General features: G+C 44.0%; 1 protein-coding gene across 2 annotated transcripts in view; it reads left to right on the top strand.

Annotated features, from left to right (window-relative positions):
* The first annotated feature begins 472 nt into the window (after nucleotides 1-472).
* Nucleotides 473-14,179, top strand: part of LOC137421946 (gap junction beta-2 protein) — a 31,612-nt gene continuing 17,905 nt past the window's right edge. The window contains exons 1-2 of one of the 2 annotated variants that reach the window (XM_068108546.2): nucleotides 473-549; nucleotides 10,380-10,760. In XM_068108546.2, coding sequence (XP_067964647.2) covers nucleotides 10,437-10,760 — 324 coding nt within the window. In that variant the 5' untranslated portion in view covers nucleotides 473-549; nucleotides 10,380-10,436. Of the gene's footprint in view, nucleotides 584-10,379; nucleotides 10,761-14,179 lie in introns of both variants that reach the window. The other variant, XM_068108547.2, reaches the window with a different exon arrangement.

Raw genomic sequence — 14,179 nt, 5'->3', positions numbered from 1 at the left:
CAGATCTGGATTCGGTCCTGAACCAAAATCGAATCGGCTTGTTCTTGTCAGCTGCCCAATTCATCTAGCAAGTTTATTCATAACTCGTCCACAACATTTTGAGATATATCATGCTACATGTCGTTTTTGGCCCTATCTCCAAGGGGGAATAATCACTTAAAAACTTCTCGGATCCAGATCCGGATTTTCACTAAAATCTAATCACGGCTTCCTTATCTGACAACCAACCTCTCCACCAAATTTCATCCGAATCCGTCCACAACTTTTTGAGATTCCTGTTGACAAACAGACAAACAAGATGACCTTTATGGAAAGTACAGCGTAATCTGCACTGTATCTCCCTGATTTAACTATTTGGTCTGTGGAATGTTCACCTGACTTGTGCAGAGCTTGTGCCGACAAGCAAACTCAGGTATCGTGGGAGGAATGAAAGCATTTGTGAAGAACACTGCATAGTGCATACGTCATTCTGGGTGTGACGAAAGTAGGTTTTACACACTCGGAGGTATATCTGCAGCTCGCGCACCACAGTTGGAGTACGAGGCAAAGGTACCGAGAAAGTTTGCACTTTTGTGTTGTCCTGGTATGTAGTTGCTGTGTGATCCTCTTGCATATCTAGCTAGATATAGGTTTATGTTGTACTAGAAAAAGAGATTCTTCATAGTCCAAGATGTGTAACTCGTTCCGAGAACATTTTGAGCGGCCCTCCTGTCATACCTGAAATCAGTCTACGATTCCTTATTCATTGCCTATTATTAAGGATTTTATGTTTGAGGATAGACACTATAGGCTACCTGTAACTAGAACAACACTCGGTAGAGAGCATACCTCCATCAGGTTGAATAGTTTACGTTTTGTATCGTACTGATAAGCCGGATCTGGTTCCGGGCTTTAGCTTAACCAAACTGTAATCGGCTTATTCTTGTCACCTATCCAACTCAACTCATCCACTCATCCACCAACTCATATTTGCCATAACTTGTCCATAACGTTTTGAGAGATTTTGCTATAGATAAAAAAGAAAACGAGAACAATGCGACTGTGTCGCCAATATGCCTCCACATAGTCCCACAACAGGTAGATGTCCTCGTTCACTGTCCTAAAAACAAACAACTTTGATTTAAATCCCTTCACCAATTTTCAAGTATCACATTTTCACCAGCATATGACAGGTTTCACATCGATCGGTGAAGCAGTTTCAGAGAAGGGATTTTTCTAAATAAACATTTTTGGCTGCTATACCACTTCACCTATGATGTCAGCATTATTATGATTTTGTTCCCCCCATTCGGAGTACTTGACAATGTGCCAAGTTTCAAATCTTTCCATGAAGTGGTTTCCGAGAAATAATATTTTTATTATTTGCTTTTAATCCAAGATGGCTGCCATACCACGTGACCTATGACATCACAATTTTCAAAAAACATTCTGCATGGGTGTCATTCCTACCTGAAAGTTTCGTCTCAATCGGACATATGGTTGCTGAGAAAAACGAGGTTTAGCCCGTACAGACGGACAGACAGACAACCCAAAAACATAATGCCTCCGGCGACTTTGTCGGCTGAGGCATAAAAATTCTCGTGTCCGGATGCGGATTCAAATTTTCACCAAAATTGAATCAATTCGTCACATACACAACCTGTCCACCAAATTTCGTCCGAATCCGTCCACAACTTTTTGAGATATCGTGCTCACAGCAGACAAACAGAGGTGAATACACCGCCTCTGTACACTTTGGATGGCGGACGTAAATATCTGATCAAGTAAAATGCAGCAATGGAGGGAGGAACCAAGATGGAGGGAGGAACCAAGATGGAGGGAGGAACCAAGATGGAGGAACGAACCAAGATGGAGGGAGGAACCAAGATGGAGGGAGTAGAACATCATGAAGTCAGTTGACATAGCTGGAATATGATGATGCAGGTTGTTATATAGAATACAGAATACAGGTGAAGGATAATTTTTGCGCGGCCTGTCAGCTGCATTTTCGCGTCACCACAACCACAATGGAGGCATAGTTTAGGAGAATGAGGTAGATTCAAATATGGCCTCAGTGAAAATGCTGTGGTGAATGAGGCACAAGTGGACCAAGGATCCTTACCTTATAGTCTGTGAGCTTATGTAAAAAAAAGCAAAATTTTGGGTAGATTCTTGGTATTCATGTTTAAACACATCTAGAATGTCATCATACTCATTATATTACATTCATCATATTCATCATATTGTTACGGATTCGTCACTTCCGTTGTGGTGGTTTGCATCCACTGTAAATATTTCTGATTCCATGTACTATTATTGTTTTCAAAAGGTTTATTGTTCATGAACTGTTTTCAAAAGGTAAAAAAGTTAATGTTAAAAGAAACAGGAAACCGGATCGGGAACCGGACGACGAAGAGGAAGAGGAGAAAAAAGGGCGGAGCGAGTGAGTCGGACAAGAAGGAGCCGAGCTACTTGCGGTCTGGAGGGAACGTTGGCGAGCAAGAGTCACGAGTGAACTTTTGGGTTCCCGGGAAAGGGATTCCTGCGACAGAGTTGTCATCGCTGTGACCGATCAACCTGTGTGTCAGGGTTTTGGCGGTGGATTCCGAGGAGAAATATCGTCGGGCCATTAAGTCTCAAGAACGGGTTGTCGGCCATTTCGACTCATGCGCTTCGCGCGTCAAGCAAGGTCTTTGCTTCGTCAGCCGTTTCCACCGCTTTCAGACGTATCTGGCGTGTGTGTGTGCACCGTGGCTTGAAGATTAATTTGTGGTTCGCCGACTGTGAGCCGTGAAAGTCCATACCCGAGGGTGTGATTTCCCAGTCGCCTGGAGGGCCTTTGGATTTCCCAGTCGCCTTGAGGGCGCCTTGGTGCAGCTGTGGCTGTGTGACTTTGATTTGTTACTTGTACTTGTACTTGTACTTGTACTTGTACTTACAAGTACTTGCCATCCGAACGGGATTCTGGTCTCGATCGGACATCGTTCTGTCGATCGCTGGAGCGAATCAACTTTGGCTTGAAGCCGAGAATAAGAGACATTGGGGATGTTCTTGTTTCACTCACTTGGAGCACAGTGAGTTCTATATTACAAAACTGATGGTACCATCATAGGACATATTGATTGTACTATTGAATACTATTATTGTTGTACTGTTATTCTTGTGTGATGTTAATACAATATTTGTTTGTGAGTAACAATTGGGGTGGCTTCTCCATTGATCTTTGACATACAGAATAACACATTTTTCTGCCGTGACTCCTCTCGGGGCTCGGAGGTACACCGTGACCAGGGGGTCGGGGAGGAGCACGTAACAGAAATTAGGGGCTCGTCAAATTGGCTCGGGGGCTCGAAATTGGGATCCTCATCTGGGATTAAATTCCCTAACATTAGTTTGGGATAGAATTCCCTAACATTCCCAAAATTCCCAAATTTGGAATTTTTTTCTAACATTCCCAAATTTTTCAAAAAAAATGGAAAAAAAATTGTGTGAAGGTTAACAGGTGTTAACTGATAGTCACCATGGTGTTTGACGCAGAACAGTTTGCGGCGTCCCCTAATGAGGTGCAGTTCCAAGCGTTAAAAAAATCGGAACTCTTGATATTGGCCAGACATTTTAACTTGGAGGTCCGAGTTAATATGAAGAAAGCAGAGATGCAGACATTGGTGGTAGAATTTCTGGTGGGACAGGGAACATGGACAGAGGTAGCCTTGGATTGGTTACCCGAGGAAAAAGAAAATGTGGAGCTCCGGAAAATGGAGATGCAACTGCAGAGCCAGGAAAGGTTAAAAACAGAGGAAAGGAGAGCTGCAAGAGAACTCGAGGAGAGAAGAGCAGAGGAAAGGAGAGCTGAAGAAAAAAGAAGAGCAGAGGAAAGAACAGAGGAGAGGAGAGCTGAAAAGGAACTCGAGGAAAGGAGAACTGAAAGTGAACTCGAAGAAAGAAGAGAAAAGGAAAGAGCAGAGGAGAGGAGAGCCGAAAGGGAGTTAAAGGAACGTGACATGGAGTATCAGAAGGACGTTAAACTCAAGGAGCTGGAATTAATGGGAGAATGCCGGCTGGTAGCATCCATGCCGGCTGGTTCGCCAACTAGTCAGAACACCTGGGATGTTGGTAAACATGTGAGGCTGGTTCCACCCTTCAATGAAAAGGAGGTAGCCAAGTTTTTTTTACACTTTGAGAAAGTGGCTGAAATGCTAAAATGGCCTGTGGGGTCCTGGACTATGTTAGTGCAAAGTGTTTTGGTGGGTAAAGCTCAAGATATATTTTCGGCTTTACCGATTGACAAATGTACAGATTATGAGGAAGTGAAGAAAGCCATTCTCAAAGCCTATGAATTGGTCCCTGAAGCTTACCGGCAAAAATTCCGGAATGCCAGGAAGTGGGAGAGTGAGACACATGTGGAGTTTGCCAGAATGAAGGAAACCATGTTTGATCGGTGGTGTGATTCGAAGGGGATTGGGAAAGACTTCAGACTGTTGCGACAATTGATCTTGGTGGAGGAATTCAAACTGTGTGTCCACGAGGACATTAAAGTACATCTGGAGGAAAAGAAGGTACCAGAGTTGTATGAGGCAGCAACCGTGGCAGATGACTATGCCTTGACACACAGGATGGGGTTCCACAAACCTAACTTCCCGCCTAGAGTTCGCCAGGGGAGTTATGGTACATCCGGTGCGGAGAACGAAGATTCATGGAGGCGGCCTAGAGATGACTATGAGGACAAATCTGATACCGCGACTTATCGGGATCAGAAGACTACAGTTCCAAGACAGACTTATCTTCTGTGGGGCTCGAGGCAGACGACAAGTTTTTCCTCCGGGCCTACTTGCGCTTTTTGCAAGAAACCTGGACATTTGATGTCCCAATGTTATGCCCTGAAAAGGAAAAATCAGGAGCGGAGTCAGACTAGTACAACTCCGAATGCATTGGCAAATGCGAGAAATCGTCCTTGGAGGACAGTGCCTTGTGAAGGTTCCCATGCCAAAGTTACGGCATCACAAAACGACCTTGTTCAAGAGGGTTACAAACCTTTTATTTCAGAAGGGTTTGTGTCACTGGATGGAAACTTGACTAACCAAAGACCTGTTAGGGTATTGAGGGACACAGGAGCACATCAATCTTTGATGCTTGAGGGCATTTTGCCATTGTCAGAGAAGACGGCAACTGGTGTTAGTGTTCTTTTACAGGGGGTTGGTGGCTGTGTTAAAGCCCCACTTCATGTCAACCATTTGAAGTCTGATTTGGTGTCAGGACCGGTCACCGTAGGGTTACAAGCCACTCTACCTGTAGAGGGAATATCTTTTGTTATCGGGAATGATTTGGCCGGTGGTCAAGTCTCTGGTAACCCTGTGTTTGTTGAAAAGCCTAGCATGGAAAATAACACTGCACAGTTAGAGCAGAAGATTCCGGGTATTTTTCCATCCTGTGCCGCGACTCGTGCTATGGGTAGGAAGCGCTCTGTAGAGAAGAGGCAGGTACTGACGTCACGCTTTGCACAGGCACGTCTTGTCAGGTACCCAAAAACTAAGTGTCAGCACACACAAGTCATGGATGGAGGCAATGTTGGCAAGCTCTTTGTAGGTGGACTGAACTTCATAACAAGGGAAGTTGTTCTGGACTCTGTCTTCGGCCAATATGGACCACTCTTGGAAGTGCGGCTGATAAAAGACAGGGAGACGCAAAAGTCAAGAGGGTTTGGCTTTGTCACGTTTGAAAACACAAAGGATGCCAAAGATGCAGAAAAGGATTTGAATGGCAAGGATTTGGATGGTCGGACCTTAATAGTAGAGAAGGCAGGCCATGGGCATCGAGGGGGCTACAGAGGAGGAAAATGTGGAGGTAGTTTCAGGGGTGGCTATGGCTCCCAGGGTGGAAGTAGTAGTTTTGGTGGTGGCCGCAGTCGAGATTATTATGGAGGCTCCCAGAGTTACGGCAGCTCCCGAAGGGATGATTATCAGGGTAGTGGCCGAGAAGGAGACCGCTATTCACGTGACTACAGCAACAAGCGCTCCAACCGTGATTATTATGAAAGTTAGGAAGAGTTTGAAGCACTGAATGCTGCGGAGCAGCCGAGCCAAGATTCCTACACGGATTAACCGTGAACTCCACGTTCCTAAAGGCATCCATGTAGTGAATACTTCCAGGCCTCACCACCCAACCACCATGAAACCTGGCTCTCAGCTCCCTAAAAAAGTGCTATAGATTTGCTTGACTTTGGATTTTTGATCACAACTCCTTAACCTTCATTCAAAAAATGAAAAATAAAAATCAGAGGTTGATGAGATGGAGTTTGGCTTTGCAGGAGTTCAACTTGGAAATTGAGCATGCAAAGGGCAGGGACAATGTCGTTGCTGATGCTTTGTCCAGTGTGAACTAACTTTGGAAATCTCTGTAGGTTGTTTGACGTTTTGTTGCTTTATTTTGGGAAATATTGATTATCGTTGCTCACGGGGATTGATGATTTGGGTGTGAGTTTACTTTTGTTTGTTGGGAGAGTTTTGCCTACAAATAAAGTTTTCACTATGTTCAAACTTTATTTCTTGAGGGGGGGGAAGTGTTACGGATTCTTCACTTCCGTTGTGGTGGTTTGCATCCACTGTAAATATTTCTGAATCCATGTATTATTATTATTATTTTCGAAAGGTTTATTGTTCATGAACTGTTTTCAAAAGGTAAAAAAGTTAATGTTAAAAGAAACAGGAAACCGGATCGGGAACCGGACGACAAAGAGGAAGAGGAGAAAAAATGGCGGAGCGAGTGAGTCGGACAAGAAGGAGCCGAGCTACTTGCGGTCTGGAGCGAATGTTGGCGAGCAAGAGTCACAAGTGAACTTTTGGGTTCCCGGGAAAGGGATTCCTGCGACAGAGTTGTCATCGCTGTGACCGATCAACCTGTGTGTCAGGGTTTTGGTGGTGGATTCCGATGAGAATTATCGTCGGGCCGTTACGTCTCAAGAACGGGTTGTCGGCCATTTTGACTCGCGCGCTTCGCACGTCGAGCAAGGTCTTTGCTTCGTCAGCCGTTTTCACCGCTTTCAGACGTATCTGGCGTGTGTATGTGCACCGTGGCTTGAAGATTAATTTGCGGTTCGCCGACTGTGAGCCGTGAAAGTGCATACCCGAGGGTGTGATTTCCCAGTCACCTGGAGGGCCTTTGGATTTCCCAGTCGCCTTGAGGGCGCCTTGGTGCAGCTGTGGCTGTGTGACTGTACTTGCCATCCGAACGGGATTCTGGTCTCGATCGGACAGCGTTCTGTCGATCGCTGGAGCGAAACAACTTTGGCTTGAAGCCGGGAACAAGAGACATTGGGGATGTTCTTGCTTCACTCATTTGGAGCACAGTGAGTTCTATATTACAAAACTGATAGTACAACAATAATAGTATTCAATAGTACAATCAATATGTCCTCTGATGGTACCGTTATTCTTGTGTGATCTTAATACAATATTTGTTTGTGAGTAACAATTGGGGTGGCTTCTCCATTGATCTTTGACATACAGAATAACACATTTTTCTGCCATGACTCCTCTCGGGGCTCGGAGGTACACCGTGACCAGGGGGTCAGGGAGGAGCACGTAACAATATATTCATCATATATTATTCATATATATTCATCATATATATTCATCATATTCATTTATATTCATCATATTCATCATATATTATATTCATCATATTCATTATTATATTATATATATTCATTATATTATATATTATATTCATCATTATATTCATCATCATCATATTCATTATTCATGTTTAAACACATCTAGAAACATCACTGATTAAGAAAAAAATGGGTGCCAGTTTTGCCATTAACATTTAGGGCCATTAATTTTAGGGCCATTTAGGGCCATTTTTTAGGAACATTTAATCCGTAACCTTGACACTCCTGATTCATACATGTTGTACCTTTAAAAAAAATGATCAGCACTCGGTATAGAGAGCATACCTGCGACAGACCAAACAGTTTATATTTTGTATCCACAAGGTCGGATCTGGACTCGGACCTGAACCAAAATTGTATCGGCTTCTTCTTGTCACCTACCCAATTCATCCACCAAGTTTATTCATAACTCGTCCATAACGTTTTTAAATATCATGTTATGTATCGCTTTTTGCCCGATCTCTCAATGGTGAAGAATCACTTGAAAAATTAAGTAACTCCCGTATCCGAATCCATATTCAGATCTTCACCAAAATCTAATCAATTAGTTCGTGTCACACACACACAACGAGTCCACCAAGTTTCGTCCGAATCCGTCACAACTTTTTGAGATATCCTGCTATATGTCGGTTTTTGGCCCTATCTCCCAATGATGAAGAATCACTTAAAAACCTCTGTAGCTGGATCCGACTCCGGATCTTCACCAAAATCTAATCATTTCGTCCTTGTCACATACACTACCTCTGCCAAATTTAGTCCGAATCCGTCCACAGCTTTTTGAGATCTTTTGTTCACAAACGGACAGACAGACAGATAGGGGTGAAAACATTATCTCCATCCACCTTTGGTGACGGAGGTAAAAACGACAACACCAGGTACCATTTCCAATTTATTGAAGGAATGTGCTTACAGTTTATTAAAAGTCCTTAACCAGCTTAACCATACCGTACCGTGAAAGTAAAAAAAAAAGAACACCATCATATCCCGTTGAAAATTTTTATTTTAGAAACACACGCAACTATCAAATAATGATGATGATGATGGTGATTAATTAAAATCCCATGGATTCCTCGAACTTTGAGGGCGACCCAAATGATGATGCAGCAAAATCGTGCACTAAGGAAGAGCCAGGAGAGGTAGAAGGTGAGGACGCTGGTGAGAATGCTGGTGAGGCCACTGAGAGGAAGGTGGTCTTGAGGTGGAGGGAGCAGGGCTGAAGAAATGGGTGATGGGCTGAGTGCAGGGTGATGACTGATGACATTTCGATGCAGCCCTTTGTACGGGAGCGGCCCATCATCCAAGCCCCTCTTGAACTTGAGGTACCTCTCTCCACGACTGGTTCAGGTCTTGCACCCTCTCCGCAAGTGCCTGCATGCCATGCAGCAACTCGCCCAGGAACTAGTCTATGAGGTTGGACCGCGGCACCTCTTTCCTCATTACTGCCTGCCTCTACCTCCTCCTCCTTGGAAACTTTTGGAATGGCGTCCTACTCGTCCTCGATGAGCATGTTTAGGGAATGGTTCAGCATCATCGTTTTCAGCATAAAGTCCCTCGTCTGCGTGTTGTCCTTGATCCATATTCTGAGAGTCTTCTCCATCCATTCCATGTGGACATTCCGGACATGGGTGACCACCTTCGTACTCAATACAGCGCTTGCTGAAAGTTTCTCACGAATCGCCTTCTCCTTCTTCTGTATGTAATGAACTGTGGATTCATTGATGCCGTAATGCCTGCCAACAGAGGCCGCAATCTCCCCTCTCAAAAGCCGGTTGAGCAGCTCCACTTTCTGGCTCAGGCACATCACTTTCTTCTGCTTCTTGGTAGTCAAAGCATATCCGGCACTGGTCTTGCGCTTGGGAGCCATGACTGAACGATGAGCAGAGCGAGTCAAAAACACAGGTCAAAGCAATGGGACGAGAACAATGATCGAGATCCAGGGCACAATCTGTATATGTAGGGTTGCGAGCATTGTGGGTATCTGCGGGAGGAACTCTGCCCATTTTTTGTGGGGGATGTTATTGGATGATGCCGTATTGAGCCTATCTGCTAATTTCAATAATAGATTTAATGAAGCGTTTGCATTATTCGCGGAGTTGACATGTTTACACATCTGGTTTACACATCCTGCAACGCTCGCTTACAGTGTGGCGAAAATTCGTGCCCCCGAAAGCCATGAAAACGCAAATCACACAGGGCACAAATTGTAATTGCCACAAATTGTAATCTTGTAATCATGCCTGCAGGCCACAAATTGTAATTGAATCAGAGGGACAGCGATATTTACCACAAATGCTGGTTAACCCTTTGAGTACGAGAATTTTTTTTGATAAAAATACCCCCAGTACGGGATCAATTTGGCATTTTTGATACGGGAATGCAACCACGTACTGACGATCTATTTATAGGTATAGTCGATGACGTGTAGTAACGTCATCCGTACACAAAACCTTTTTGCGGGTTTGCGGCACTGGACGTCATCCGTACTCAAAGGGTTAATGTTGTGTAAAGTATTAAGAGTGATTTTTTTTTTGATAATGACCAGTTTTTAGATAATGAACAATTGAATGTCTTTTAGAATTAAATTTAGCTTTAATAAAAAGTACAATAAATGAACAAGTAATTTAAGGCAAAAACTAACAATAAATTGAGAGTATTTGTAAGTAGTAATCTTTGATAATAATTAGTGAGTTCAAAACAAAAGTTTTAACATCGGTTTTATGTCTTCCCCAAGGTATAGCTGAAGAGAAGAAGAAGACGACAAGGAAGAAGACAAGCAAAAGAGTACTCCATGGATTGGGGTGGTCTTTTTGACGCAATCAATGGCATCTCCCAATACTCAACGGCCATCGGACGTATCTGGCTCTTCGTGATCTTCCTGTTCCGAGTCCTCGTGCTGGTGATTGTTGGAGAGTCGATTTGGGGAGGTGACCAGTCGGACTTCGAGTGCAACACACGGCAACCCGGGTGCACCAACGTGTGCTATGACCACTTTTTCCCTATTTCCCACGTCCGTCTGTGGGCGCTGCAGCTCATCTTTGTCGCCACGCCAACAATGCTGGTGGGGATGCACGTCAGTTCACGCTACCGGCGGGTGAAGAAGAAAGCCATCAAAGTGAGGATGAAGCTTTGAACAAAATTCAATTTTAATGTCGTTATTAATTCTGGGGGTTTGTGATGAGCATGACAATGTTGAAGTTAAGTTGTGGAAAGTTGCCCAAGATAGGACAGTCCCCAAGCCATTGTAATTTGTCTAATTTTCACAAATGACTGAAGACGGAGCATTTATGAATGCATCAAAAGAAAAGGTGGACCTCAAGGACTTGCCACAACAATTGGGATCCATTGTCATAAAAGCCTTAGGATCTTTAATCGACCAAAATCTAACCAACAGCAGGTCCAGTCCAAACTCGCGTTTATTTAAACGACAAGCAACACAAAAATAACACCTGTCGTGCAGTGTTGTGTACAACAAAGCAACTGATGACTAACTTTTCTTCTCCCCTTCTCCTCTTTCACTCTACTTTACGACTCATATACAGTTCCTTCAGAAAGTATTCACACCCCTCGACTTTTTCATATTTTGTTGTGTTACAGCCTGAATTTAAAATGGATTAAAATGAGATTTTTTGTCACTGATCTACACATAATACTCCATAATGTCCAAGTGCAATTTTTACAAACCATTAAAAATGAAATACAGAAATAACTAATTTACAATAGCATTCAACCCCATGAGTCAATACTTCGTAGAAGCGCCTTTGGCAGCAATTACAGCTTCGAGTCTTCTCGGCTATGTCTGTATCAGCTTTGCACATCTGGATTTGGAGTGTTTCTCTCATTCATCTTTGCAGATTTGCTCAAACTCTGTCAAGTTGGATGGGGAGTGTCGGTGAACAGTATTCTTCAAGTCTTTCCACAGATTATTATCAATTGGATTCAAGTCTGGCCTTTGGCTCGGCCATTCAAGGACTTTCACATTCTGGTTCTGAAGCCATTCCAGTGTTGCTTTGGCTGTATGCTCGGGTCATTGTCCTGTTGGAACGTAAATCTTCGCTGCAGTCTAAGTTTTTTTTGCATTCTGAAACAGGTTATCCTCAAGGATTTGCCTGTATTTGGCTATATTCATTGTTCCCTCTGTCCTTACAAGTCTCCCAGTCTCTGCCACTGAAAAGCATCCCCATAGCATGATGCTGCCACCACCATGCTTCACGGTAGGGATGATGTTAGATGGGCAATGAGCTGGCTCGGTTTCCACCAGACGGAGCACTTTGTATTCAGGCCAAAGAGTTCAATTTTCGTCTCATCAGTCCATATAATCTTTTGCCTCATGCTCTGTCTTTCATGTGCTGTTTTACAAATTCCAGGCGTGCTATCGTGTGCCTTTTTCTCAGGAGTAGCTTCCGTCTGGCCACTTTCCCATTCAGCCTAGATTTGTGAAGTGCTGCAGAGACAGGTTCTCCCACTTCTGCTTCTGCTCCCACCTGCTTCTGGCAGGTTCTCCCATCTCAGAACTACAGAGTTCCTTGGCTGTCAGAGAGGTCATTGAGTTCTTGGTCACCTTCCTAACCAAGGTCCTTCTTGCCTGGTTGCTCAATTTGGTTGGACGACCAGCTCGAGGATGAGCCTGGGTAGTTCCATATGTACTATATAAGAGAGCCGTTGGTCTGTCTGTCTGTCTGTGCGTGTGTCACCATTTTTCTCAGAGATGGCTGAATCGGATGTTCGTCACAGTTTCAGAGGTTCATCAGTGAGTGCCTGGGAGTGTTTTATGCAAAAAAAAATTTTTGAAAAAAAAAAGGTTCGTTTTTTGGGGATTAAAAATCTCTCTATAGTGCCGAAGCCTTTTTGATTAATGACAGTTATAATTATATACAAGTACACATTCACATAAATAAATACAAAAGAAACATTTGAACAAAAAAAATCAAACAATTCCGGAAGTGTACGAAGTTGGTAGTACTGCTTCTTCTTCTTCTTCTTCTTCTTCTTCCTGAACATCATCATACTTATCTCAGAAACGTGATGAACGGCACATTCAGCAGCATATATTCAGTGAAAAGGTAAAATGATTTGACATTTGTGATGGATTCTGATTTGCATGTAATTGCTTTTCCATTATATTTGCCCTCATTTCAAATGTTAATGTTTCTTTTTCGCTTGAGCAACGTCAGGTACTCCAGCTATAAACACCTTTATACTTTACTCATGGTACAAATACAAATAAAACTTTGGCTGGGGGGTAACATATGGCGCTTTTCCACCGCGGTACCGTACCGTACCGTACTGTAACCAAAATCCGTTTTTTCGTTTTTCCATTGCTAAGCGAAGCGTACTTTACCTAGGTACCTGTGCTAAATCTGGTTCCTGCTATGGATAGGTACCAAGTGACCCAAACCCGGACCAATGGGTGGAGCTAGCAATACTGCAGACCGTTGATTGCTCAATCGCAATCGTCACAGAACCATCACGGTATGTTCATTCTTTGTTTGCGCCGACGAACAAGGCCCAAATCTTCGTTGTCGGTCTTCATAATTGTCTGCAAAAGTTTCTTTCTCTTTTTAGCTGTCCTCTTTCTGGCGTCTTTCAGCTTCTTCTCAAACACTTCCTTCTCAAACACGTCCTCTCTCTTTTTACATTTCCCCAAAAAAACTCATGTTCAGATAAAACCAAAACCCAACAAAGAGGTAAAACACATATTCAAGTTCCTCCATAGTTGCGGAGCTGTTTACAGTTTAGTGTTGCATGAGAAATGACGTCACCACAGAGGTCACGTTTTTTTTTCCATCACTTCAGATAACTCCACCTATTTTCACGGTTCTGTTATGCGATGGAAAAACGACACAGTGATTACCGTACCGTACCAAACCATACTGTACAGTGCCGTACCGTACCGTTCTGTGCAATGGAATGGCGCCATTAGGCTAGCCTCATTCGAGGGTGTGGGGGAACGGGAGAGGAGCGTACATTCTCTATGTAAATGTGTATGGTGTAGCACCACCTGGTGATGGTGGCAGAGGGTATTACAATTTCCTTTTTTTACCTGGGCAACACTGAGGTTGAAGCACTCTTTGCACGAGTAAATTTTTCCTCCTCCCTTCCCGCCTCCCCCATAAACAGAGGAGCCTGTCAAACCCCCCCCTCCCCACCCCCCAAAAAGATGTATATGTAGTATATCTTTTCTCTCCCACTCCCTTCCACACCCCACCTCTTTCCACTCACCCCACTCCCTTTCCTCAACCCTCCCTCTCCAGCCTCCCCCCCTCACCCGGCAACGCCGGGTACTCCTGCTAGTTACCCTGCGCTCATGAAGCAAAAATCGGGCGGGGTTAAGCATTCACTTGAATACGTGTGCCGTGTGCCGTACGCGTGCCATGTGCCATACGTGTGCCATGTGTGAGCCGTGTGTGTGCCGTGTGCCGTACGCGCGCCGTGTGCCATGTGCCATATGTGTGCCATGTGTGTGCCATGTGCCGTACGTGTGCCGTGTGCCATGTCTGCATTTAAAAAATTCATTTTCTCAACAACCGTTGG

Source organism: Myxine glutinosa, chromosome 2, assembly GCF_964187855.1.
Source record: "Myxine glutinosa chromosome 2, kmMyxGlut1.1, whole genome shotgun sequence".
Classification (NCBI taxonomy): domain Eukaryota; kingdom Metazoa; phylum Chordata; class Myxini; order Myxiniformes; family Myxinidae; genus Myxine; species Myxine glutinosa.
Note: the sequence above shows the minus strand (reverse complement) of the source record. Positions and strands in the feature narration are given on the sequence as shown.